Genomic DNA, 24,130 nt, shown 5'->3' on the forward strand with positions numbered 1-24,130 from the left:
GGAAAGAAAGAAAAAAAAAGAGAAAAGGAAATAAAAAAAAGAATATGCTCAAATATGATCAGGCTGGTGAACAGATCAGTGCCACACACTAGGTTTTGGGCGTATTTTGGTCTGTTAGAAGAAACTGCCTCCCAAAATTTTAAAGAAAGAAAAACTTAGATATGTACAAAAATAAGGGTAAATACGATGAAGGGATGGAATATGACTGTAAAGATGAAAATTACAAAAGATTTTATAAAAGGAACTGATAAGTTGGTTGAAAAAAAAAAGAGAAATTAAAAAAAAAGAAAAAGAAAAAAAGAAAAGGGAGAGAATGTGATCAGGCAGGAGACTAGAACAAAGCCATACACTAGAGATTTATGGTATATTTTAGTCTGTTAGAAGAAACTGTATCCCAAAATTTTAAAGAGAGAACAACTTATATATATACCAAAAATAAGGTTAACTACAGTGAAGGGATAGAATATGACTCTAAAAATGAAAAATAAAAAAGATTTTTTAAAAAGGGATTGATAAGATGTTGGTTGAAAAGGGGAAAAAGAAAAATTCAAAAAAAATAGAAAAAGAAAAACAAGAAAATTTCAAAAATTAACTTTTAAAGACTAAAGAATCATGGGGAAAAAGTCATGAATTCTATGTGCAGTATTCCCCTAGCGCTGGAGTTCTGCAGTTCCCATTGATTGGTAAACTTGGTCTTGGCTGGCTGTTCTTGCTGATCTTCTGGGGGAAGGGCCTGTTGCCATAGTTCCCAAATGTCTTTGCCGGGAGGCAGAATTGCCCCGCCATTGCCGGTTTCAGGCTGAGTAATCTGCTTGGGTTTATTCTCAGGAGCTTTTGTTCACTGCAAGCTTTCCGTACAGCTTTGGAGGACGAGAGTGAAAACAGTGGCCTCCCAATCTCCGCCCCAGAGGAGCTGAGAACTCAGGGCCCTGCTCCTCATTGCGCCCCCAGAGAAAAGCAGTCAGTCACTCCCATCTCCCTGGTCTCTGGCTGCACTCCGTGCTCACCCAGCCTGTGACTGAGCGTTTCTGTCTCTGGCACCCGACCCTGTGTGGAGTCTCCAAACCCAGCAGATCCCTGCAGTGCACTCCCGTGCCGCTCCTCCCGGGGGAGGAAGGGGAGTCTCCCTGGATCTGCCACTTGTTGGTTCCCTGCTGGAAGAGCAATGGCCCGACTGTGCCGCAGATCACGGTTTATGGCAACCCCAAGCTGAGAGTCTGCTGCTCGGCTCCGTCTCTGCAGCCAGCTTCCCTGCTCCAATACCTGGGAGCTCTGCCACACTCAGGCACCCCCGGGGTTTCTGTGACCCCGAGGGTCCTGAGACCATACTGTCCCACGAGGGTTCCACCCCCCGCTTAGCCACTGGAGCAACGTCCCTCAGCAGAACAGACTTCTAAAAGTTCCGATTTTGTGCTCTGCGGCTCTATCACTTGCCAGTAGCGGCTGATGGAGGCTCCCTTCCCCGCCATCTATCCTCCCCAATATCACCACGGATTCACTTCTCCGCACATCCTAGCTTCCAGAAAGTGTTCGCTTTTCTGTTCAGAGAGTTGCTGCTATTCTTTTCTTCAATCTCCTGTTGAGTTCATAGGTGTTCAGAATGGTTTGATCCCTATCCAGCTGAATTCCCGGGACCAGACAAAATTTAGGTCTCCTACTCCTCTGCCATCTTGCTCCTCCTCACTGATTATGTTCTTAAAAGAGCAGAATATTAATTTCAGCATGGCAAAATCACTGCTGTCTTCTTGATGCCTGTTGTCTCTGGAAGCACTTTGAGAATGAAATATTCAAATAAACAGTCTCTTAACTGTACCTCATCACCTAGACTGCTTAGGAGATGAGTCACTGCTAATTCAAAAGGAGCTCTTCTCCCCTACGTTGTGCTTCCATTAATGCTTTCTGCCAGATTTTGTGCCCTTCTATTTTAAATAGAGGGAGGTCCATCAAGAGAAATTACACAACTTTGTTTAAAATACTTTGTAATACCAGGGCACCTGGTGCCTCAGTTGGTTGAGTGTCTGATTCTTGGTTTTGGCTCAGGTCATGATCTTAGGATCGTAGGATCAAGCCCCGCATCAGGCTTCATGCTCAGCATAGAGTTTGCTTGAGATTATCTCCCTCTCCTTCTCCCTCTGCACCACCCTGCCCCTGTGCTCTCTCTCTCAAATAAATAAATTTTTTAAAAAATTAAATACTTTGTAATACAATAGGTTTTGTAGGTTGAGGAAAAGCATATTGGTACTTTTAGCCCCTTCTTTACTCCCTTCCTCTATTCCTCCCTACTTCCCTTTCCCACACAATAATTGAGTGCACTGGGTGTTATACGAAAACAATGGATCGTGGATCACCACATCAAAAACCAATGATGTATGGTGACTAACATAACATAATAAAATTTAAAAAAAAAAATTGAGTGCCTTCTATGTGAATTCCGTATATTACAAGCTGTTGGGGTACAAAGATGAAGGATACCCAGCGCCTACCTTCCAGAGAGTTACGTTCTCAGGGTAATCAGTGGATCATTGGAGGGCCTGACCAATTGAGGGTCAAGAGTGTGATACTCTAATCCTAAAAAAGAAGTTATTCTTGTGAGTGTACCCTGAGTTCTGAACCATTGGGGGTGGAAATGGAATTCTCTGGGAGATTTGTGGTAATGGGTCCCACAAGGTGCACCTCAGCCTGTCCCCATTTGGCCCCTGATTTGGCTTTTGAGGTCCCTCCACTGAACTTCTGGACTCTGCATATAATTAGATGCTGTTTTCTATTCTTATACTAGTATTCTCTCTCCTCTTTACAAAAAAAAAGGGGATTCTTACTTTAAACTTACAAGTCAAGGTTGCTGTGAGGATTAAAGATACACATCAGAAGCACTACTTTTCAAATGACAATGCGTGACACAAATGTAAAGATTGTTGCTACCGTTCACTTCTCTGGTAAAAGTAGCAAGGAGACTCAAAGCTGTCTGTCTAGAAGCCTAAACTGGTCTGAGAAGCTTGAGCTCTTGTTCCCCAACACTTCGGGAGTTTTGTTGTTGACAAGTTCTGGGGGTTTTCAGTCCTCCTGGTGTAAAGGTTGTGTTGTTTCCTGGTACCCACACATGATCTCAATCATTTCAATCTTTGACTCCTGTCACTATGGCCACAGAGTGGAATGCTCAAGAGCAGCTTTTAGGGCTGACAGTTTTTATAGTATAGAGAAAAGTCTCCAATTTGTTTGATATTTATATTGTGTCCTGAGCTAGATCTAATTCATGGTCCATTTCAAGCACAGATGGCTTTTAAAAAATAGAAACTGCAATATGTAAGTGGTGGCAGAGGTAAGCATATTCATTTTCTATTGCTGTGTAATAAAATACCCCCAAATTCAGGGGGCTTAAAACAACCAACATTTATCATTTCTCAGTTTAAGCAGGTCAGGAATTCAGAGGCAGCTTAGCTGGGTGGCTCTAGCTCAGGGTCTCTGTTAGGTGGCAGTCAAGCTGTTGATCAGGGCTGCAGTCAGACAAAGGGTTGACTGGGGCTGGAAGAGCCATTTCCAAACTTACTCTTGTGGCTGTTGTCAGGAGGCCTCGGGTCCTCCCTGGGGACTGGTAGAATTTCATTGCCATGTGGACCTCTCTATAGGATGACACCAAAGATGGCTTCCCCCAGAGCAAGTGATGAGAGAGAGACAGAGAAAGAGAGAGAAGCCACAGAGTTATGACCTAGTCTTGGAAGTGAGATATCATTTGTGTGTGAGAGGCAACTATACAAAGGCGTATATAGCAGTATATACCAGGGGGAGAGGATAATGGGAAATGTCCTGGAGGACGTTCTCTTCCTCCTTGCCTACTGCTTTATTTCTTTAAAATAAGATAAAAAGGGGTACCTGGGTGGTTCAGTCAGTTAAGTGTCTGCCTTCGGCTCAGGTCATGATCCCAGAGTCCTGGGATTGAGTTCCATGGCAGGCTATCTGCTCAGCGGGGAATCTGCTTCTCCCTTCCCCTCTGCCCTTCCCCCCTGCTTATGCTGGCTCTCTCTCTTTCAAATAAATAAATAAACTCTTAAAAAAGTAATAAATAATTAAGATAAATATAAAATATATATTTTTTAGTAGTCAAGAAAATTAAATAAACCAAAGAATTATTCAGATTTAGACCTATATATAAGATTGTGGGTGAATTTTTCCTGTCTTTGAATTTATCCAGACTTGGGTAAACCTGAGCTTCTGTTATAATTATCTGATGATATCTATTAGAGTTTTAGGAATGCTTATTATTCTTCAGTGATAGTTATAAAAGTACAAAAAGAAGACACCCTGCCAGGGCGCCTGGGTGGCTCAGTCAGTTGGATGTCTGCCTTTGGCTCAGGTCATGATCCTCAGGGTCCTGGGATCCAGCCCCATGTCAGGCTCCCTGCTTAGTGAGGAGTCTGCTTCTCCCTCTCCCTCTCTCTCTGCCTCTCCCCTCCTCTCATGCTTTCTCTCTCTCTCAAATGAATAAATAAAATCTTGGAAAAAAAAAAAAACACCCTGCCAAACAAGCCTGTAGGAATTTATAATCCAAAATAGGGGTCAGCAAATTTTGTCTGTAAAGGGCAGATAGTTAAGTATTTTAGGCACTGCCAACCATCCAGTCTCTGTTGCAGCTGTTTAGTTCTGCCATTGTAGCACTAAAGCAGCCATAGAGACTTCCATATTACAGTTACTATGTGGTTGTTCCAATAAAACTTTATTTATAAAAACAAGTTGTGGGCCAGATTTGGCCTAGAGGCTGTAGCTAGCTAACCCCTGATCTAAAAAGAAAGCTATAGAATACTAAATCAGAAGCTTTTATCTAGAATCAGTGTAAAAGATAAAAGACTTACTTTTCTCTACCAGTTTCTCTACCAGTTTCATTTTATGGGTTTACTGATTTGTTCTATAAAATGTGTATAGGTAATAAAAAGGAGCTACAGGAGGTATAAAAAGATACAGAACACTGAATAATGAAACAGAGAATGGAATCAGGATACCTTTTAGTTATTTGCACCCTATCCCCCTGTTGAAGTGGAATAAATGATTTTGAAATCATGCACAATAGGAAACAAGACAAAATCATCCTCTTGTCAACTTCTGTGCTGTCCTATCCCCCACCCCAATCTAGCTGCCACTCCTGCAAAATTACCTTCCAATGATTGCTTTTTAATTCTCTGACAGATGTCAAAACAGATGTTGATTGCCTTAAACAGAGTGAAGTTCCCTGCAAGTATTTTTTTTCCTTGAAAATTTTTAAAACAAGTGGTATCTTGGAAAATATCCAAGAAAAAAATTGTGACTCTCATGAGATAATTGACAATAACCTGGGGTGTTCCAAAATCTAGGTTGGGAATTATTGGCCTAAGGAATTGGGGAAAAAAAAATTGAGACTGGCAGGTAAAATCTGTGCATTAATATTTTATTAGATTATGTTAAAAGGTCTGTTCCATCATCTGGGTTTTACCTTCTGCTACTGCCACTCAAAATCCTTATTATTTAGACTTTCCTGAGGAGCCTATTAGGAGTTTTACAGCTTTTTTGTTAATTTTTTTTCATTATAAGAAAATGTATAACAGTTGTGGAAAATACAGAAAAGAATATAAATTTTTCATAATCCAACTAGCCAGAAATGACCACTATTAAGAATTTAGTCTATTTCCTTTCCATATGTTCTTGGATATTTAATATAGTTGATAAACAATTTCTTACCCTACTTTTCTTTTTTGAAGATTTTATTTATTTTGGGGCACCTGGGTGGCTCAGTCATTGGGCGTGTGCCTTTGGCTCGGGTCGTGATCCTAGGGTCCTGGGATTGAGCCCCGCATCGGGCTCCCTGCTCCACAGGAAACCTGCTTCTCCCTTTCCCACTCCCCCTGCTTGTGTTCCCTCTCTCACTGTCTCTTTCTCTGTCAAATAAATAAATAAAATCTTTAAAAAATAAAAAAAATACTTAAAAAAATTTTATTTATTTGAGAGAGAGTGAGGGAGAGAGAGAGAGCATGAGCTGGGGAAGAGGCAGATGGAGAGAGAGAAGCAGACTCCCCACTGAGCAGGGAGTCCGACACAGGGCTGGATCCCAGGATCCTGAGATCATGACCTGAGCCAAAGGCAGACACTTAACCAATTGAGCCACCTAGGCACCCCTATCCTACTTTTCAACTTGCCATTACATCACAGGCTTTACTCAATGACCTAAAGGATAAATGGCACTCTGTAATATGGATGTTCCATATCTTAGTAAATCATTACCTGAATTAGTTGAGTTGCTTGAAAATTTGTTATCATAAATAACATTGCCATAAACATCTTTGTAAATAACTCTTTGAAGACTTCTTTGATTATTTCCCTATAAACATTTTGTAGGAGTAGAATCACAGGGTGTAGGTATGTTAACATTTTTAAGTCTCTTGATAAGTACTAATGAATTGCTTGCTAAAAGGCTATGGCAATTAATACATCCCCCAGTAGCATGTAAAAGCATTGAGCATTATTAATTTTAAAATTGTATCTATTGTTACTTTAATTTGCATATTTTGGTTACTAATGAGGTTGGGAAAATATATTCATTAGCCTTTGCTTTCTTCCTTTAAAAATTATTTATTTTCCTTGCCCATTTCACTGGGTTTGCTAATATTTTTCTTATATATTTCTATGGTTTCTTTATCCAGTATGGCTCTTAAGCAATTGTTGGATGTTTTTGTTGAAATTATTTTCTTGGCTTGTTACTGCCTTTTATTTAAAACAAAGTATGAAAAATTAAAAATTTTGCCTAGTAAAATTACCAGTATTTTTCTTTTTTTATTTCATCCATTGCTTTTAATCTTAAGAAATTGTTTCCCATCCTATTTTATCTTCTACCATGCCTTATTAGGCCTTCTAACTTCTTAGTGATTCGAGGTTTTTCCATTTAATCCTTTCAGCCCCCTGGAATTAACTTTGATATAACTTCGCTAGGATCTAAAGGAATGCATGGTATAGATACAAACAGTTCTCTTTAACTCAGAGGTTCCTCCTTAGGTCTCCCGTTGTTCTTGGCTTTACTTCAGGGTTTCTTATTGCCTGAGGCAGCATTTTTCATCTTAGGACTTTTGGTGTCTTTGGAGTGCCCTGGGTGGCAAAGTGCATGCATTCTTTTCATTTCTCTTTCTTCCCTCCACAAAGCTTAGTAATACTAGCAACTCCACTCAGACTAGCCTGGGCCCATACCTCCTTGGAGGAGGCTGGCACATGCTGGGTTTCATTTAAAAGATACTCAGAAGGCTCACTTCCCTAGAACTGTATTCTCCTCTGAGTTTTTATTGATGCTAGATACACCTGCTATTTCTTCTCTTTGCATTAAACACTGCCCTCTCCCAGAAGACTTTTTGAAAAACGCACATTCACCTCAGCAGAGTAGCAGAGTGTATTAGTCTCCTGTGGCGGCCATACCAAGTACCACCACGCTGTGGCTGGCAACAGCAGAAATGTATTCTCTCACAGTTCTGGAGGCTGGAAGTCCATCCTCCCTCTGACAGCTCCAGGGAACATCCTTCCCTGCCTCTTCCTAGCTTCTGGTTGCTGCCAGCAATCCTTTGGTTTGTTGGCTGGCAGCTGTGTCCCTCCAGTCCCTGCCTCCACCGTCCCATAGCCTTCTTCCTTCTGTATCTGCGTGTGTCTGAGTCTTGGTGTCCCTCTCCTAAAAGGATACCAGTCATTGGATTAGAGCCCACCTGAATCCAGGTTAACTTCATCTGAATTTAACTGATTACATCTGCAAAGACCCTATTTCAAATAAGGTTACATTCTAAGGCTCTAGGGGGACATGAATGTTGAGGGGACATTATTCATCCCAGTACACATAGTAAGTGAATAGTTCTCTCCCATTATTTAGTTTTATTAGATCACTTTTCTGTTTAACAGTTGATATGGAACCACAAGAAAATCCTGGGATTAGTAGTGAGGAGGCAAAGGGAGAAAACACAGAGAGAGTCGGGGTGGGGGAGGTGTATGGAAACAATGTCAGATCCCACCCCTGTGCCTACCGCTGGTCCTATAACCAGATAAATAGTAAATCCATATGTGTTTTGCTTTCTCAGGAACTTGTTTGCATTTGAAGTGGAGAATCCAAGTGTTTAGTTAAGTTGATCAGTATCTTCCTTTTCTATTAGTAACACATAAACTAGCTGATGGTTAAGTGAAAGGATAAAATGAGTAATTGGGGGGCAACTGGGTGGCTCAGTCAGTTAAGCTTCTGACTTCTGCTCAGGTCATGATCTCAGGGTCCTGGGAGCCAGCGCCGCATCAAGTTCCCTGCTCAGCTAGGAATCTTGTTCTCCCTCTGCCCTTCCCCCTGCTGTGCTTGCACTCTCTTTCTCTCTCTCTCTCTCTCAAATAAATAAATAAAATCATTGAAAAAAATGAGTAATCCTTTGGAATGATTCAGGTGATGATTCGATGTCAAATCTTTTTGGTTTTCAAAAAATACATTATATAAATTAATGGTAATTGCAATTATATTATTTTCTCATATTTGAAATCCAATGACAAGTTGTAACTGCTAAATTTGGGAGGGAGAGAAAATACTTCACTTTGACTATTTCCTAAATAGAGGGAAACCCTAAGATTCTATTATTTTAAAGGGAAGAAAGGATGACAGATGGGGGAATTAGTTTTGCTAATAACATCATTTTGATTCTTTTTAGTAAAAAGCAATTGTAGAAGCTGGGAAAATGCCAGTAGCCTTTTTCTTCCATTATAAGTAATATGGCAAATAAAAAATCTTAATGAAATTTATGTATCTACTGTTTAATTTTATGAATTGCTCATTTTTGAAGAATGTGTGATATGTCCCACTATTATCTGCTTTATAAAACACGTTTCTTTCCTTTTTAAAGTATTAACAATATTTAAAATGTTTTTATTAAAAGAAGTATGAAAATATTTTTTAAGGAAGAAAATGAATATAGTTGTTCTTTCTTTCTGTTAACTTGTGCCTGATATCCACGAATATTGTGAGAGTTCCTACCTTCATCTTGAGTGCAGAAGTAAAGATCTCCTGGGTACACACAGCTTGTTGAATCACATATCCTCATTCTACATGATGAGATGACTCTCCCTACTTTAAAATTCTATTAAACAAAATAAATACTTTCTTGGAGTAGAATGTTTTGTGGTTTAGTGATGCAACTCTTTTTCAGTGCTAGAAGCCTGGGTCCTCAATCAGTCAGTGCCACAAGAAAAAACTTGTTTTATGTCATCCCTGATCAAAAACAAAAAGGTGGGGGGAGGGGGTGCCTGGCTGGCACAGTCAGTTGAGCGTCCAACTCTTGGTTTCGAGTCGGGTGGTGATCTCTGGGTCATGGGATTGAGCCTGGCGTCGGGCTCTGCACTGGGCGTGGAGCCTGCTTGAGATTCTCTCTGTCTCCCTCCCTCTGTCCCTCCCACTCATGCTCTCTCTCTCTGTCTCTCAAATAAATAAATCTTAAAAATAAAAAGGAGGTATTTATTTTATACCCACTCAGTAACTGAGTAAAGGTTATAGGCCTAGAAGATGATATGGTTCTTAACTCCTAAAAAGCCCATAACTGAAACAAGGAAATAATGTATGTTCACAGAAAACCTGATGCGAACACTTAACAAAGAGTGCTAGGTTGGACCTTATTTGACTGGTTTTGACCTATAAAAATGTTACTTCATAGCATTCAGCCTAAAAGTTCACAACCAGTTACTGTCACTCACCTGAACTTTGCACGTCCTTTAGTCCTTTACTTATGAAGAGCTGTTGTGCCCAGAGGCCTGTCCTGAGCGGAGGAAGTGTGGGGCCAGCAGCGTTTCCCTAGGAGAACTGCACATTTATGCACATGCGGTGCTCCCGCTTTTCTTCTGCCTTCTCCTGTCTCTCCTTGGCTGGCTACATTACTTCCACATGTGGGAATTTTCTTTCCTCCTAAGAATATCCTCACTTTATTTGGAATACTTTCCTCTTTTCCTCCTTCTTTCCGCTCTTGGCCAAAGGAAACTCTCTCCCTTCTCCCTCGCTTCCCTTCCTTCCTTTTTTTCTTTGCATTCTTTGCGTCTCTTTTCATTCTACTGTGAATCGTGATCTCACAGTTGATGGGTGTAAGGCCCAAGAGCAAAGCTAGTGATACAACCATATGAGGAAAAGAGAAAAGTACAAATTTTGTTGTGAAACAGTAATAGTCTAGATCTGGTAACAATAAAAGCCCTATAAAGTCACTTTATAATCTCTGAAAAGTTCTCTAACCATTAACTCTTTTTCATTGAATGTGTTTTTTCTCAATAATCCCTATCCCAAAAAGAAAATAATCTGTACTTGAGAGAAAGAAATACTATTTTTTTTAAGGTTTTATTTATTTATTTGAGAGAGAGAGAGCATGAGCAGGGGGAGGGGCAGAGGGAGAAGCAGACTCCCTGCTGAGCATGGAGCCCGATGCAGGGCTCCATCCCTGGACCCCGGGATCATGACCTGAGCCGAAGGCAGCTGCTTAACCAACTGAGCCACCCAGGTACCCCAAGAAATACTATTTCTAAGGCTATTTTATTGCTTTCTTGTTTTTTAAACCAATTCATATTAGCAATCTTTTTCTTTCTTTTCTTTTTGCTATGGTATACTGTTTTAGCTACATGAAATTGACTTTTCATGTAGCTTATCTGGGAATCAAACTACCATTTATAATATTGTACTTACAAGATATAAGTCAGTTAGTTACCTTAAAAAAAAAGTTTTGGAACACAACCCATTGGTCAGTTGGGATTTCCTTTAGTATAAACTGGATACCTCAGGGGGAAAGAAACCCAAGATTCATTATAATCAGAAGTGTACTAGAGGAAATGAAGTTTGAAATTAGACTTAGTAGAATTTGATAGCCTGAGACTGCCAAGAGGAGAGGGGAAAGAATAAAAAGGAAACCTGAGCAAAGAATAAATAATGAAACCAGTTGTGCATAAGGGAAGAGCAAACAAATCTCTCTGACCACAACCGAGGGAAGGATGGGGTTGGAGTGGCAGTGGAGTACCCCTTAGTGGGGAATTCGGAGCTTGTTACTAGCATCTCTGTAAGGACAAATTTATTAAGCTAGATGGACAGTAGTGATAACTTCTTACACCATAGAGGAATTCAATTCATGGGCGCCAAGAGTATACGTATCAGTCTATTCTCAGATTCAGCTTCTCATTGTTGTCAGTCAGCAAATCTGTATCCCTCATGTGTCTGTAATATGTTTTGCATTATTACTTCTTGTTAGAAATGATTTTTAATTAGAGTTTTCTTTTGCAACATTAGCACCAGTTAAAGATACTAATTGAACTCATCATTAACTAAATGATGACAATTCTAGTCACCACCAAAGGACATATCTAGGAGGCCTTAAGCAAATCTGTTCTCTTATAAAGTTTACCTATGTGGTGCAGGTGGATGGGGGAAGCCAAAGATGTAATTCAGACAAATTATGTACTAATTACTAATCATTTTACATTAATCATTGAATACCTGCCAGGTATTTGGAAATTGAGGAAGTCAAAAATGATGAGATTGACAGCTGAAATTGGAAACTAATGTAAAAACTAACATCTGTAAGAGTTATCTTGAAAAAGTAAAAAAAAGACTATTCTTATATTTTAAAATAATTTCTTTAGTTTTCATACTATCATCAAAGGGCATTTACTATAAGCACCATATTGTGTGTGAAAATGTTTTATATGTCTTACAAGTAACATTTAAAGACTCAATCCTCACTTTTAGGTTTATAAGATTTATAAACCACTGTATAGTAAGAATATATTGAGTAGAGCCTTTAAATCTCTGAATAGCTGTGAGGATTTTGAGAGTATCTGATCTGTAAGAAAAGTAGATATTTGTGAGTTCAGGAAATACAGTAAATGCTGAAACTTTTTGATACAGGAAAAATTACAATTTATCTTGAAACTCTTTGCTTCTAAAGTTGCTATAGTGTAATAACACTTGCAGCAATGCAATTATTATCAAAGCTCAAGTTTGGTGAAGATAATTCTTTGAGTGCCTGGAAGGGCTAACTTAGGCAGACAAGTTTAGTGCCAGGTTCTTCAGGGACCCTAGAGTTTCATACATTCTTACTAATTGTGGTTGACACCAGAGTCATTTTGGATTATTGAGCTAAGGTGTGGCAAAGGTAAACAAAGGAAGCAGGTGATACACAGGAAAGTTGCTATAAAGTCAACTTCAGAGTGTGTGACATCGCCATAGACTTCTGGAAGATAACAGATGGACCAGCCTAGCTGCAACTATCGTGGTTAGGAAGAGGTGCTTTTGAACCAAAGCTTTATACTGACATTATTTGAAATAGTCATGAACAACATAGGCTCTACAGGCAGCCGCTGTGGTCATGAGTCATGCCATCTTTGCAGAAAGGGCTTTGTGTTCACTCACCCAGTAAACCCTAACTGAACATCTGTGATGTGACAGATGTGGTTATATGCCATTGCAAAAACAGAGAATCATACACATGAGCTCCGTAAGGAGCTTACTCTCTGAGATAAAAGAACTTACTCTGTGAGAGAAAGAGCCATCAACGATTATAACGAGAGTACAATATAGCAAAACTGCCTGTAAGGTAGGGTGTGTAAGGGAGCTTAGTTTGAAAAGGTAGACTGGGTCCAGAAGATGGAAGAGCTTGAATGCTGGACTTTTTATTCTATACCCAGTGCCCAACCATCTAATGGCTTTCAAATAAGAGAATACATTAGAAAGATCAATCTGTTTGTAATGTTAAAGCAGGTTGGAGGATGCAGAAGAGACTAGGTAGGAGAGGATACCTGGAAGGCTCTCTAAACTGAAAAGATAATGAAGTTGGACTAGGATATTGGTCAAATGAATGGACAAGGGTTTCATGTATTTATACCCCATCACGTCTTCCTCCAAAGGATTTACAGTGTATATCCAATTAACAATGTAAAGATAAAGATCAGGAAACTAAAAGAATAATAATGTGATAAGACCAGAAAGACAATGACTTAACAGAATTATACATTCACAAAGTTCTGTATGATCACTAAAATTGATTTGCGATCAGTTACATCATCCCACTGTCTGAAAGACAGCAGGTGAGGAAAAGAAAAGCTTTTTTTGGCACTTAAAAATGAGAGAAATTTCTCTTTTCAGGCCCCATAGAGAGACTATTAAGTGGGATGGTGACTAACACCCTTCTCAGCTTCCCTGCAATGTGTACAACAAAGAGTTCTTATGGGGCTGCGTCTTTAGTGTCTCTCAAAGCAAGCTCAGGTGTGGTGACAAAGGGCCCCTTGACCAGTGGTCAGAGGTGGGGTGATGGGAGCAGGAGAGCCCAGGGATGACTCCCCAGCGTTGCCCATGGTGATTTAGGATTGGTTTCTACACTTGTATCTATAATCATATTCTGCCAGGCTTCTTGCTCCTTGCCTGCCCCATGGTAATATAATCACCACTAGCTTTGCTTTGTGTTGCAAAGGATAGCAATTTTAAAAACTCTCTCTTGCATTATTAATTTGTTATTTATGAGCTTAGGAAGGTCATTAGACAGTCTTTCTTTGGGGATTAGATGTACCATCAAAAGAAAAGCTACATTTGCTCTTCTCTGCCATTAGGTTATAGGAACTTGAATAGCCTTAAAAGGAAAATACCAGCAATCAAGAAAATTTCTTTTATATTTTAACAATGAAATTGTCCAACTTGAATGTTATAAACAGAAGTTGAAAAAAAAATACCACGATCTTTGGTTCCTCTAAGTGGGTGAGTGTGCAATCATGCATAAAACATGAGTCTCCTACTGAACCTGAGCCTTTCCTTGAGACACAGACCTCAGTTTGTCAGTTCTCCTGGGGTTTGGGACAGTTATTCCCCAGGTTGTTTTGGTCCCCTGTCCTCTTTGCTCTTGCCCAGAATGAGATCCTTCCTTCCTCTGGGATCGCCAATAATGAAGCCAAACTTTGTTGAGCCCAGTCTGGTTCTAGGTGGGCTTCATAGTTTCTTGATCATGGAGAGTGATCCCAGATGACCCAAATTTACAATTATTGGTTCTGAGAGAGTTTGATTAAATTTCACAGACTCTTAAATACCCAAAGCCTAGATTTCACAAAATGGAATTATTATGGCAAATGTCCCTAGGCTTTGTTGGAGAGAAGATGATCTGCATTCCAGTGGTCAGATATGACGGGAACTTGGACATTCTGCCCCACACAGCACATTGGGAGATGGTCCCAAACCTTAAAGCTGCCATTTAAAACACTGACGGACCCAGGAGGATGGAGGCTGACTGGACTTGAGAGTGTTACTTTTTATAGAAACACTAAAAAAAAAAAAGGACAAGTAGACTGATGATCTTGTGCAACCAGTAGATGGCAGAGTTTCTGCATTAAAAGCTATACCATTTGCTGGTGCTCAATACTTCTATTAATGTCAGAGTATTCTTTATGTAGCTAAAACTCCTAGGATGTTTTGGATCTTTAAAACTTGAATGATCATAGAAAGTTATATTTATATCTCCATCCAACTGTGATCATGAAACTCATCTGCAGAGAATTTGAAATTAGTCTCTAAACTGGGAGTCAGGTGGGTTCTGTACTCCCATCTCTGCCATTCTTGTTTCTATATCATTACATAGTTGAGCCTGATAAATATGCTAGCTCAAAGTGACATCTATATGATACCTAGTAAGCTGTTATGCAGGAAATGTTACTTGACATACATATGCATAATTAAAATAACTGGTACTTACTGAGCACCTACTATGTGCCAGGACTAAGCTAATAAGTATTAGCTAATTTTTATGAGCATTAGCTAATTTAATTCTCATGACAGTCTAGTTATTATCCCTATTTTGCAGATGAGGGAGCTGAGGCTTAGAGAAGTTATGTAACTCACTAAGTTCACATAGCTAATGGCTAGGCTGGTATGACTTGAAATCTGTGTGTTTACCACAGAGATATTCCATCTCCTATTTGGCTGAGAAAATTAGAAGACTGAATATGACATTGCTTCTGAAAGAAAAATCCATCTGTAAATCTAAAACCCTTGGTTTCCAAGGTAAATAAATGTGGTTGTTTGTTTGTTTGTTTTCTGGAGATAGGACAGATTTACATGGCCTTATGGTGACACTGTCATTATTTGCTCTGGGTGAGCCTTGGCATAGAAGTCAGACTTCCAGGTCCATGCACATGGCTAATCAGCAGGCCCCCCAGTTGTGTCAGCCTCACGGTTTCTCAGAGCCATTGTCTCTTCAAATCTGCAATGAGGACTGCACCAGGTAATCTCGAGGGCCTTTTCAAGTCTAGAATGTTCTGATGGTGTGTGTCCATAATCTGAGTTGCTCAGGAAATGGTAGCTCTCTACCATTTAGAGGTTGCAGCAAAAAAACACTACCCATACTATTAGCCTGTAGTGAATTAAAAGTTTTCTCTCTTTCTTCATGGCCAGGAAACTTATGTAGCTGTACAACCACTGCCATGATTCAGAAGAATATCTGGTGTTTTAAGTGCTCATGAGGAAATAATTCAATGCAGCTGGAAGCCCCTTCAGAAACTTTGAAATCCCCGTTCCAAGGCTTATTAGAACACACGAAGAATTCTTTGAGTGGACACTAGATGGCAGTACAGCATCAATTTGCACCGTGCAATTAAACCTAAACCTTTACTTTGGCGTCGCATTTTATTATTTTACATGTACATTATCTCTGAAGCAAGAATTATTAGATAAAGAGGGTCGCCTGGCTGGCTCAGTTGGTAGAACATGCGAGCCTACTTTAAAAAAAAAAGAAGAAAAAGAACTATCAGATAAAGAAACTCATTGAACTTGTTTTATATTGGGCTACATGTATTAAAATGCTTGAGGACAACTTGATGAAGTAGACCGAATTAGGAAAACCTGAAACAGATTTATGGGAAGCAAATGAGGCTTATGCTTTAAGGGCCACTCCCAAGGCTTTAGGAGAGGTCCTAATGTTATAAAGTTTGAAAAAGTGTGCTTGAAAAAGTAAGATAGCTTGTTTTCTTTTTCTTAAAGAGGCCCCCCCAAATTATATAAGCCTCAAGCCACACAAAGCTTGGATTTGTCTGGAAAGCCTTTTGGCTTTTAACTTAGGAAAGGGTAGACAGTCTTGCCATTATTAATTTCCTACCAAGTTAATCTCCAGGGAAGATGGCAATCTGGTTTTTAAAACCAAGCCAAATAAAAAAAGGAAGCAGAGAGAGTAACTGGATGAGTGGGCAAATATTGCACTTATTTATGAGTCTGAGTAAAGTGAAGGAGTTAACACTGAACCTCTTTCATTTCTGGCAACATATCTGTGCTAAAATAAGGAAAGTACAGGCTATAATTAGCAAATAAATAAATTATTCTCTGCTAAAACTCCAGACTAGTATGGCAGTGTTTGGGGGATCTTATTATTTTATTTTGTCTTTTTTTTTTTAACCCAAGAGATATTGTTCTTAATAAGAGATCAGTGGTGACTATTCACAAAGAAAACTGTACTTCCATTTACAAATCTTAACTTTCTCACGAGGGAGCCCAGCTCATCCTTTCTTATGACTACCTGTAGTCTACTCAGGAGTTAAACTAAAATTTACCCTTTGGAAAAGAAAAATTAGCCAAGTTTCCTAATTGGCCTTTCCCTTTACAAACACCACTTACTAAGGTTGGCTCTTAGGCCAGGGGGATTTCTCTTGCCTCGCTCTGTATATAACTATTATTCAGAATAAGAGGGCCCCCTTAAAGAGCCCCTATGACCACCGGGCCTTAATACCTTTGAGAGCAGAGGGTGGGTTTGTTCATCTTGTGTACCTTGACATATGACACACACACAGAGATGTAAAAATGCTTGCTGAAAGAATGAAGCTAGATGTTGTTAAAAAGTGACCACATGGCCTAGGGACCCTCCAGCATGATTCTGGGTCTGTTATTTTTGTGTAATATTCTGTGAAGATTGGTTTCAGCAGACAAACTTGTACAATAAGTTTGCTGTGAGTACAAGTTCCATGGCTGACACTCTACAGAGGACCTAGAAACGCTCGTGGGGTGGCCTGAGCATCTGGGGTTGGGTGAGAAACTGTCCTAAAGTTGAGCTCTGCTTGTGAAGCCCTCCCAGCCCACACACCCTGTGGCCTTCTTTATCTGCCCGACCCAGTTCTGGAGCCAAGTTTGAAATAATCGCGCCTGTAACCAGGTGCACAGCCACACTGCCCGTATCTGGGTCAGAAGGAGAGAGGAGTGAGCCAACACGTCATCAGCCTCCTCCCCTCAAAGGAAGCTGAGAGGTTATGGGCTGTACTACAAACACTCAGAATTTCCTGTCTCAGAATTATGGACGGAGCAAGCACCATTCCTGGACTATTTATAGAAGTCCTCCCCTTCCTCTGGCCACTGAGAAACTAAACCTACCTTCTGTTTCTTCTGTGAATTATTAAAGCCTTGGAGTTTTAGTTCTCTTTCCACTTCATTAGCATTCTTCACTCAAAGACCTTATCCTGCTCCAGTATCTTTATTCCAGCCTTAATTATACAGTTAAGAAATGTATCAATGCTTGTATCTGCTCAATTGCAGATAACAGAGAACACCCAACTCAAAATGGCTTATAGAACATTCATTACGTACCATAACAAGAACTCTAGAGCTAGGGCAGGTCTAGGATTGGTTAATCCAATTGCTCAACAATGTATTTGAAGACTCAGGCTCTCATATTTCTGTCTGCTTTCTGCTCTATCTGTTCTCCTTGGCTAATGTCACCCATGGTTCCAAGATGGCTGTCACAGTCATCATATGCAGGCAGGACACTGGCCTACAGGCAAGAACTAGTTTTTTCTGTAAACCTTCTTTTGAGAGAAAGACCTTCCACTGATACCTTCAGCAGACTCCCTCACATCTCATTGGCCAGACTTGCAAAAGATAACTCAGACAAAGTATAAACCATTTAGAGGGTCACACAGACATAAATCAATGGGGTAATATCAGCAAGAGAGATGTATGGACATATGCCTAAGTCAGTTACTGGCAAGGGGAACAGGACTCCAGGAATAGACTAATCACAATGGACTACTAAGCCAGAAGTGGCTTCCTCTGAGGCACATGGAAGATGGCTATCTGAACAAAATCAGGGTTACTAGTGAAGAAAAAGTACATGTGGGGTTGGGGTGGGAGGGGGTGAAGTGTCTGGGAGTTTGGATAAAGGAAATGGTTTTGGGTAGGAAACCACCAGGGTTGACTAGAACACTCTGCCTTCATTGGTTTCCATTTCTTTTAACTCTAATAAATATTAATCCTGGGAATGATTCCTTTTCCCTGGCATAGCCTAGATCTTTCTCCTAATGGATTTAGTTCCTACTTTATTTCCAATGTTCAGGAAATGTACAAATATCTTTTCTTAAGAGTGATGACAGTAGAGCAACCAAGAAATCGTAAAATGAAATTGGATTGCCCAAACCTATCTATAAGTGCTAATTATCTACCTATCTAGCTCTGATTTGTTGTCTGCATAGGGTTTAAAAGAATTCTGTGGGCCACATGACGAAGTCCTCATGGTTTATCCCTAAATGTGTATGAGAGTACCAAATTATCTACAACCCCGTGTAGGTTTTGAAGAATGATCTTGGCTAATTGGAAATAACAGACAGAAATGTGCTTTTGGGTTTCTTGAGTTTCCAGAGTTCTTGATAGGTTATTGACATAACTATGTTTGCATTCTTTTTTTTTTTTTATGTTTCCATTCTTTACAGAGCTTTGGAGGTAGTGGATGGAGGCCATGTGGCTCCAGAGTGCCAGAGATTTGCATTGCATGGTGGGGAATCCCAGCTCCTTCACACCACAGCTGAGGTGCCTCGCCCTTTACCTCTGGAACCTGGAATGTTTAAAAAGGTAATGCTTCATTTCCAATATTTGGCTCCCAGGAATAAACACTTTAGTGAACTAAAACATGGTAAAATAACCCTTGCCTGATTGAAAAACATACTTAAAATGAATGTAAATTGTAAAAAGGGCATTATATATCAAAGCACCATGATAAATAATGAGTCTCAAGGGATGAGTGTGAATCTTTGCTCTATGCTGCCTTCAGACGTTCTTCCTCATTGTCATGAGTGCCTTTTGCCTGCCTTTTTTCTTTTTGCACAGACTGTGTTTCAACTCAAAGGCATACAAAGTAAATAGGACATCAGTATTTGGAATGCCCATAAAAAGCGTTTCTATTACTTCATACTGCAAGGATTTTAGAGATGGTATTATATCAACAGTTACTTCTTGATATCTAGATGTTTGCATAGAAAGTTCTGACTCAATTGTATTGCCTTAAAAAAAAAAAAGAGCTTTCCCCAGTGTGGGAGATAGAGAAGTGTATGCATGTTAGCCGCAGTCAATCACTCATAAAAGGATATTACTCACGTACTTGTCTGAGGCAAGAAAGCACAATGATGTCTTTAGTCATAGTGTGAGAGCTGGTGGAGCCGCCAGGCTTTGAAGGTTGTACAATACATTTCTTGTTACAACCCACTTCTGTAAGATCAGTGAGTGTTAGTAGTGAAAGATATTTTGTTGTAAGAGAAATCCTCCCCCCACTAAAAAGAAATTTGCTTTAGTAATGCTGTATACTAAAAGTTAATTATTAGTGCAAGATGAAAAGTTTTGGAGATGGGATGCACAACAGTGTGAAGATACTTAATGGTACTGAACTGTATATTTAAAATGCTTAAGATGGTAAATTTTGTCTTATGTGTATTTTACCACAATTTAGAATAAAAAAATTTAAAAATTACTTAGTGATGAAAGCAGTAAAAAAAAGACAGGATGAGATTGTTAGTTCATATTTTATATTTTATTAGAACATGATAAAAGTAGGGAGGGAGGGGCTCCTGGGTGGCTCAGTGGTTTAAGCACCTGCCTTCGGTTCAGGTCTTTGACCCCAGGGTCCTGGGATTGAGCCCTGCAGTGGGCTCTCCTCTCAGCGGGAAGTCTGCTTCTCCCTCTCCCTTTGCCCCTCCCCCAGGCTCATGCTCACTCTCTCTTTCTCTCTCTCAAATAAATAAATGAAATCTTTAAAAAAAAAAAAAGTAGGTAGGGAAATGCAATAGAGAAGCTTGTAACTCAAAACAGCATAATATCAGAGTATCTGAAGTATAAAATTAACATTTATAAAACATTAAAATAAAAAAATCAAATTTAAATTTTAAAAATTAAATAAACCTAGCTTACTGTATATTATACTTATCTTCAAACTGGTTTCACATTTTGTCCTTCTTTCTTTATAAGAAATAGTTTATAACTGTAAACAAAACCTAATAAATCCAGTTACTAGTCCTAGCTAGAGTTTCAGGTTGTTTCCTACATTTGTCCTTTTGTCCTTTAATAACTCAAAATAAAAATAATTGTGTACGTATGATGCCATTAACTCTCCTGTGATGTTTCCTCAAGTCCAGGAAACAATAGGCTGCAGCATTCAGAGCTGGGGCACAAAACAGATCCCCTCAGAGGGATGGCCCTTCTCCCGTGGTCCACGGCCCAAAGACAGTCTTGTCTTCTTCACAGTGCTGATATACCATCTGGACATGGTCTCTCGGCCCTTCCTTGCTCTTCTGGACTATGGTCAGGGAGCCCTGAGCATGGGGCAGCCCACAGGGAGAGACCCCAAGGCCAATCCAGAGTGCTCAGTACTGTGAGGGTGGGCAGGGACAAGGAGGCTTACAGCTAGAGACAGGTGAACTGAGGACCCAGTGTAGCAGGGAGCCAGAGTGGAGAGAGAAGGGCAAGAAGGTAAAGAAAGCGGCAAAAGCAGACTGTCATTCTGGCTACACCGTCTCCGAGGGTCACCTGAGATGGGCTCAGCCAGGCACCACCTGAAACTCTCTACTTGGCTCACACGTTCTCCCTGAGAGGTGGCCAAATACCCACAACAGGAAAGACTGCCTCCGAGATCCCCTTCTGGGTCTGCCTGTTGTCTGTCTGTCTCTCTCTCTCTCTGGCCCTCTCCCTCCATCTCCCTGCCCTTTCTCCCCCTCCACCATCTCTCTTTCTTACTCCTGCTCTCTCTGGGCTCTGGCTCTCTTGATCTTTCTCATCTGCATAGTCTAGTAGGCCTGAAAGAAAGGGAGAAGCAGGAGAACAGACTTTCTCTTCCCTGCCGATGTGTTCCCAACTTTGTCTCTCAAGATCATGGCTGAGAGGAGTCAGTGGATCATTCTCAAAAGTGCAAGACATCCCCCTGCACTGGCCTGGCCAGTATCACTGGGAAACAAAAATTAACTCCACTTAGATTCTGGGTGGTTTGTACCTACTATGAGTGCCTGTGTGCCAGGCACTTCCCATACTTTCCAAAGTACCGTTCTCTTAGTCTGCTCTGCAATGAGCCTCTCATTCTTTGGAGACTCAGCACATTTATTAGGCTGGTGAATCAGGACCACCCTTGGTCTCTTTCCCAGGCAAAAGGCCATAAATTCTTCTTAAGATTCCTGAGTTGATCTAGCCCTCTTGGTTATATGTATTTATTCAAACAAGTGTTGAAATTTTCATTTGCATTGAAGTTAAGCAATTTGCCTTTCCCCAAACAACCAGTATTTATTCATTCTCTATATTTGTTCTGTACATTTTGTTACTGCATTTGTTTATTTAAAATGCTGTTAAAATTCCTTAGACATTCCTTAAAGATGACAATACTATATTGAATCCTTCAATCAAAATAAGAAGATATTTACTCTACCTGCTTGTGTAAACGGAAATATGGATTTATAATTACAAAGATAGTATTGCCTCTCAAACGCATATAAACATCAAGTAGAGAAAAAAGCATAACAAAAATCAAAATAGAATATTACTAGAATTCAAATCTTAGATGGGAAAAATCACCAGGGATTTTATATTTATTTGTACAAAACAATCTTTCCTTTAAATGGCTGCATAAAATCTTTAGTCCATTTTACAGCAGAAGATATGTTTATTTTCTTTGCATATAAGAGAGGATTAACATTGTAGATTATTATGTGTTTTGTTATATTTATGTACCTACACTTATATTTTCTGCTTACTTTATTTCGTTAGTGAAAATGTCTTAATTCCACTACATGGAGGTATTTCTGGGACATGAAGGAACACTCTTTATTAATTAAAGCATTTTTAAAAAAGAATAGAACAAGTTGCTGAGCAATGTATTGTTATTTAAAATCAGTGTCTTCAAAGGAGGCAATTACCTTAAAGAGAATTTCTATGATTTCTAGTACAAATATCATTTAATCCTTTTTCAATTGTAGTCACTTATTTTGATCTAGAAAATTGTATGTGACTATAATGATTATAGGTAAAATTTTAATCATCTGGAGCCAAGTTCAAACAAGTAAAATGGAATAAACAGGTACGGCAATTATTTGATTAATTCAAGCAAAAAACTATTTTGCTTTAACCATTTGGATTCTTTCATTCTTGATGACCTGGATAAAACTTCTATTTCCCATTATCCATATGTGTGTGTGCATATGTACTTTTTAAAAGATAAAATAAGCCCCTGCCCCCCTCAAAAAAAAAAAAAGGATAACTATAATCGATAGAAGAGAAGAAGTCTTGCCAAATCAGTATTGTTCCTTCAGAAGTCACTTGTACAGATTTCGACTCTTGTCAATGTTTCTCTGCCCCATCATTCAGGAAACATCCGTGAATCTCTAATCTCACTCTTTGAGACTGGGATGCTCCCAAATCATTGAAACAGACAGGTATCTGCTTTAGTCTCAGCTCTCTCAGAGATGGTTCTACCACAATCACTGTTGACAGCTTTTTTATTGCCTAATTCATCTTATTGTTAAAGTGGAGCATCTTCCAATTTCCAGCCTGGTTATTCTAGTTAATCAAGAAGTGTAACAATCCAATTTAACAAGCATTGGTTGAGGTAGAAAAGAAGAAAAAACTGTTTTCTAACACTTTCATTTTCCATGGTGGTTGAGCACTTTGAGAGGGGATGCCGCATTTCCCTGCCCACCCCCTGCTTTCTCCTCTCTCTCTCTCCAGCCACTCCACATGGGTCCACTGATTTTGCTCTGAATGCTCAGTCCCCAGCTTTACTTCATTTCTTAGGCCAGACCAAGTTCAAAATATGAAGGACTTAAGAGACTTGTTCACTCCACCCCCACCCTGCTTCATCCCACAGAACATCATATGGTGTCTTGTCCACTGTTGGCTTGGCTTAGGACACAGTACATGAACATTGATCACAGGGCTCACACATTTTGTCTCAAGGCACCCAGGCTGCTAATCTCACCAAGGACAGTTCTAAAATCATCATGCAAAAAGTAGGACCTTCCAAATTCTGAAGTCTAACCTCTCCAACCCTCACCCCGAGACTGAAGTTACTGAGGTTAGACCAAGTTTAGACCATCCCAATAGTGACTTACTTAAAGGACTTATGAGTATCATCCACCCATTCCAACACTACATTTCATCTTCCAATTGGCACTTTACCTCAAACCACCTGTGCCATCTGGTGTTGTGAATAGAGGCTGCTGAGCCCTTGGGCCTTCCTTGTCCAAAATGCCTGCTTTTTTTTTTTTTTTTGGTCAGAGAGAGACACAGCGAGAGAGGGAACACAAGCAGGGGGAACGGGAGAGGGAGAAGCAGGCTTCCCGCTGAGCAGGGAGCCCGACTCAGGGCTCGATCCCAGGACCCTGGGATCATGACCGGAGCCGAAGGCAGATGCTTAATGACTGAGCCACCCAAGCACCCCCCAAATGTCTGCTTTCATCACTAGTCAGATCTCACTATCCTTCCACCTCACCTCACCTGGGACCTGTCCTATCCATGCAGGTAGGTCTACTGCTGAGCTTCAATCTCTCACCCTTATCAGACCAACTGCCTGGCAAGAGTCTCTCTGTATTCTATCAGTACTGATCTAAAAGTCTAGATATACTGTTAGAAAACAAAATTAAAGATAGAGGACAATGTGTATGGCATGTTTCATCTTGTGCAAAAGTTAGGGGATTAGAATAAATGTTTTTGCTTGTAGGTTAATTAAGAAAATATAGAAGAATATGGGGCACCTGGGTGGCTTAGTCAGTTGAGCGTTTGCCTTCAGTTCAGATCACGATCCCAGGATCCTGGGATCGAGCCCCACGTTGGGCTCCCTGCTCAACAGAGAGCCTACTTCTCCTTCTCCCTCTGTTCTGCCTCCCC

At 40.0% G+C, this 24,130-nt stretch overlaps 1 protein-coding gene across 1 annotated transcript in view; it reads left to right on the plus strand.

Moving 5' to 3' along the window:
* CRYBG1 (crystallin beta-gamma domain containing 1) overlaps window positions 1-24,130 on the plus strand; it is a 185,798-nt gene that overhangs the window by 54,774 nt on the left and 106,894 nt on the right. Inside the window, exon 2 of the mRNA XM_081828731.1 lies at window positions 18,709-18,847. Within this exon, the coding sequence (XP_081684857.1) occupies window positions 18,709-18,847 (139 nt within the window). The remainder of the gene's footprint in view (window positions 1-18,708; window positions 18,848-24,130) is intronic.

The sequence above is a fragment of the Leptonychotes weddellii genome, chromosome 8 (genome assembly GCF_054177405.1).
Source record: "Leptonychotes weddellii isolate Sample4059 chromosome 8, ASM5417740v2, whole genome shotgun sequence".
Lineage (NCBI taxonomy): Eukaryota > Metazoa > Chordata > Mammalia > Carnivora > Phocidae > Leptonychotes > Leptonychotes weddellii.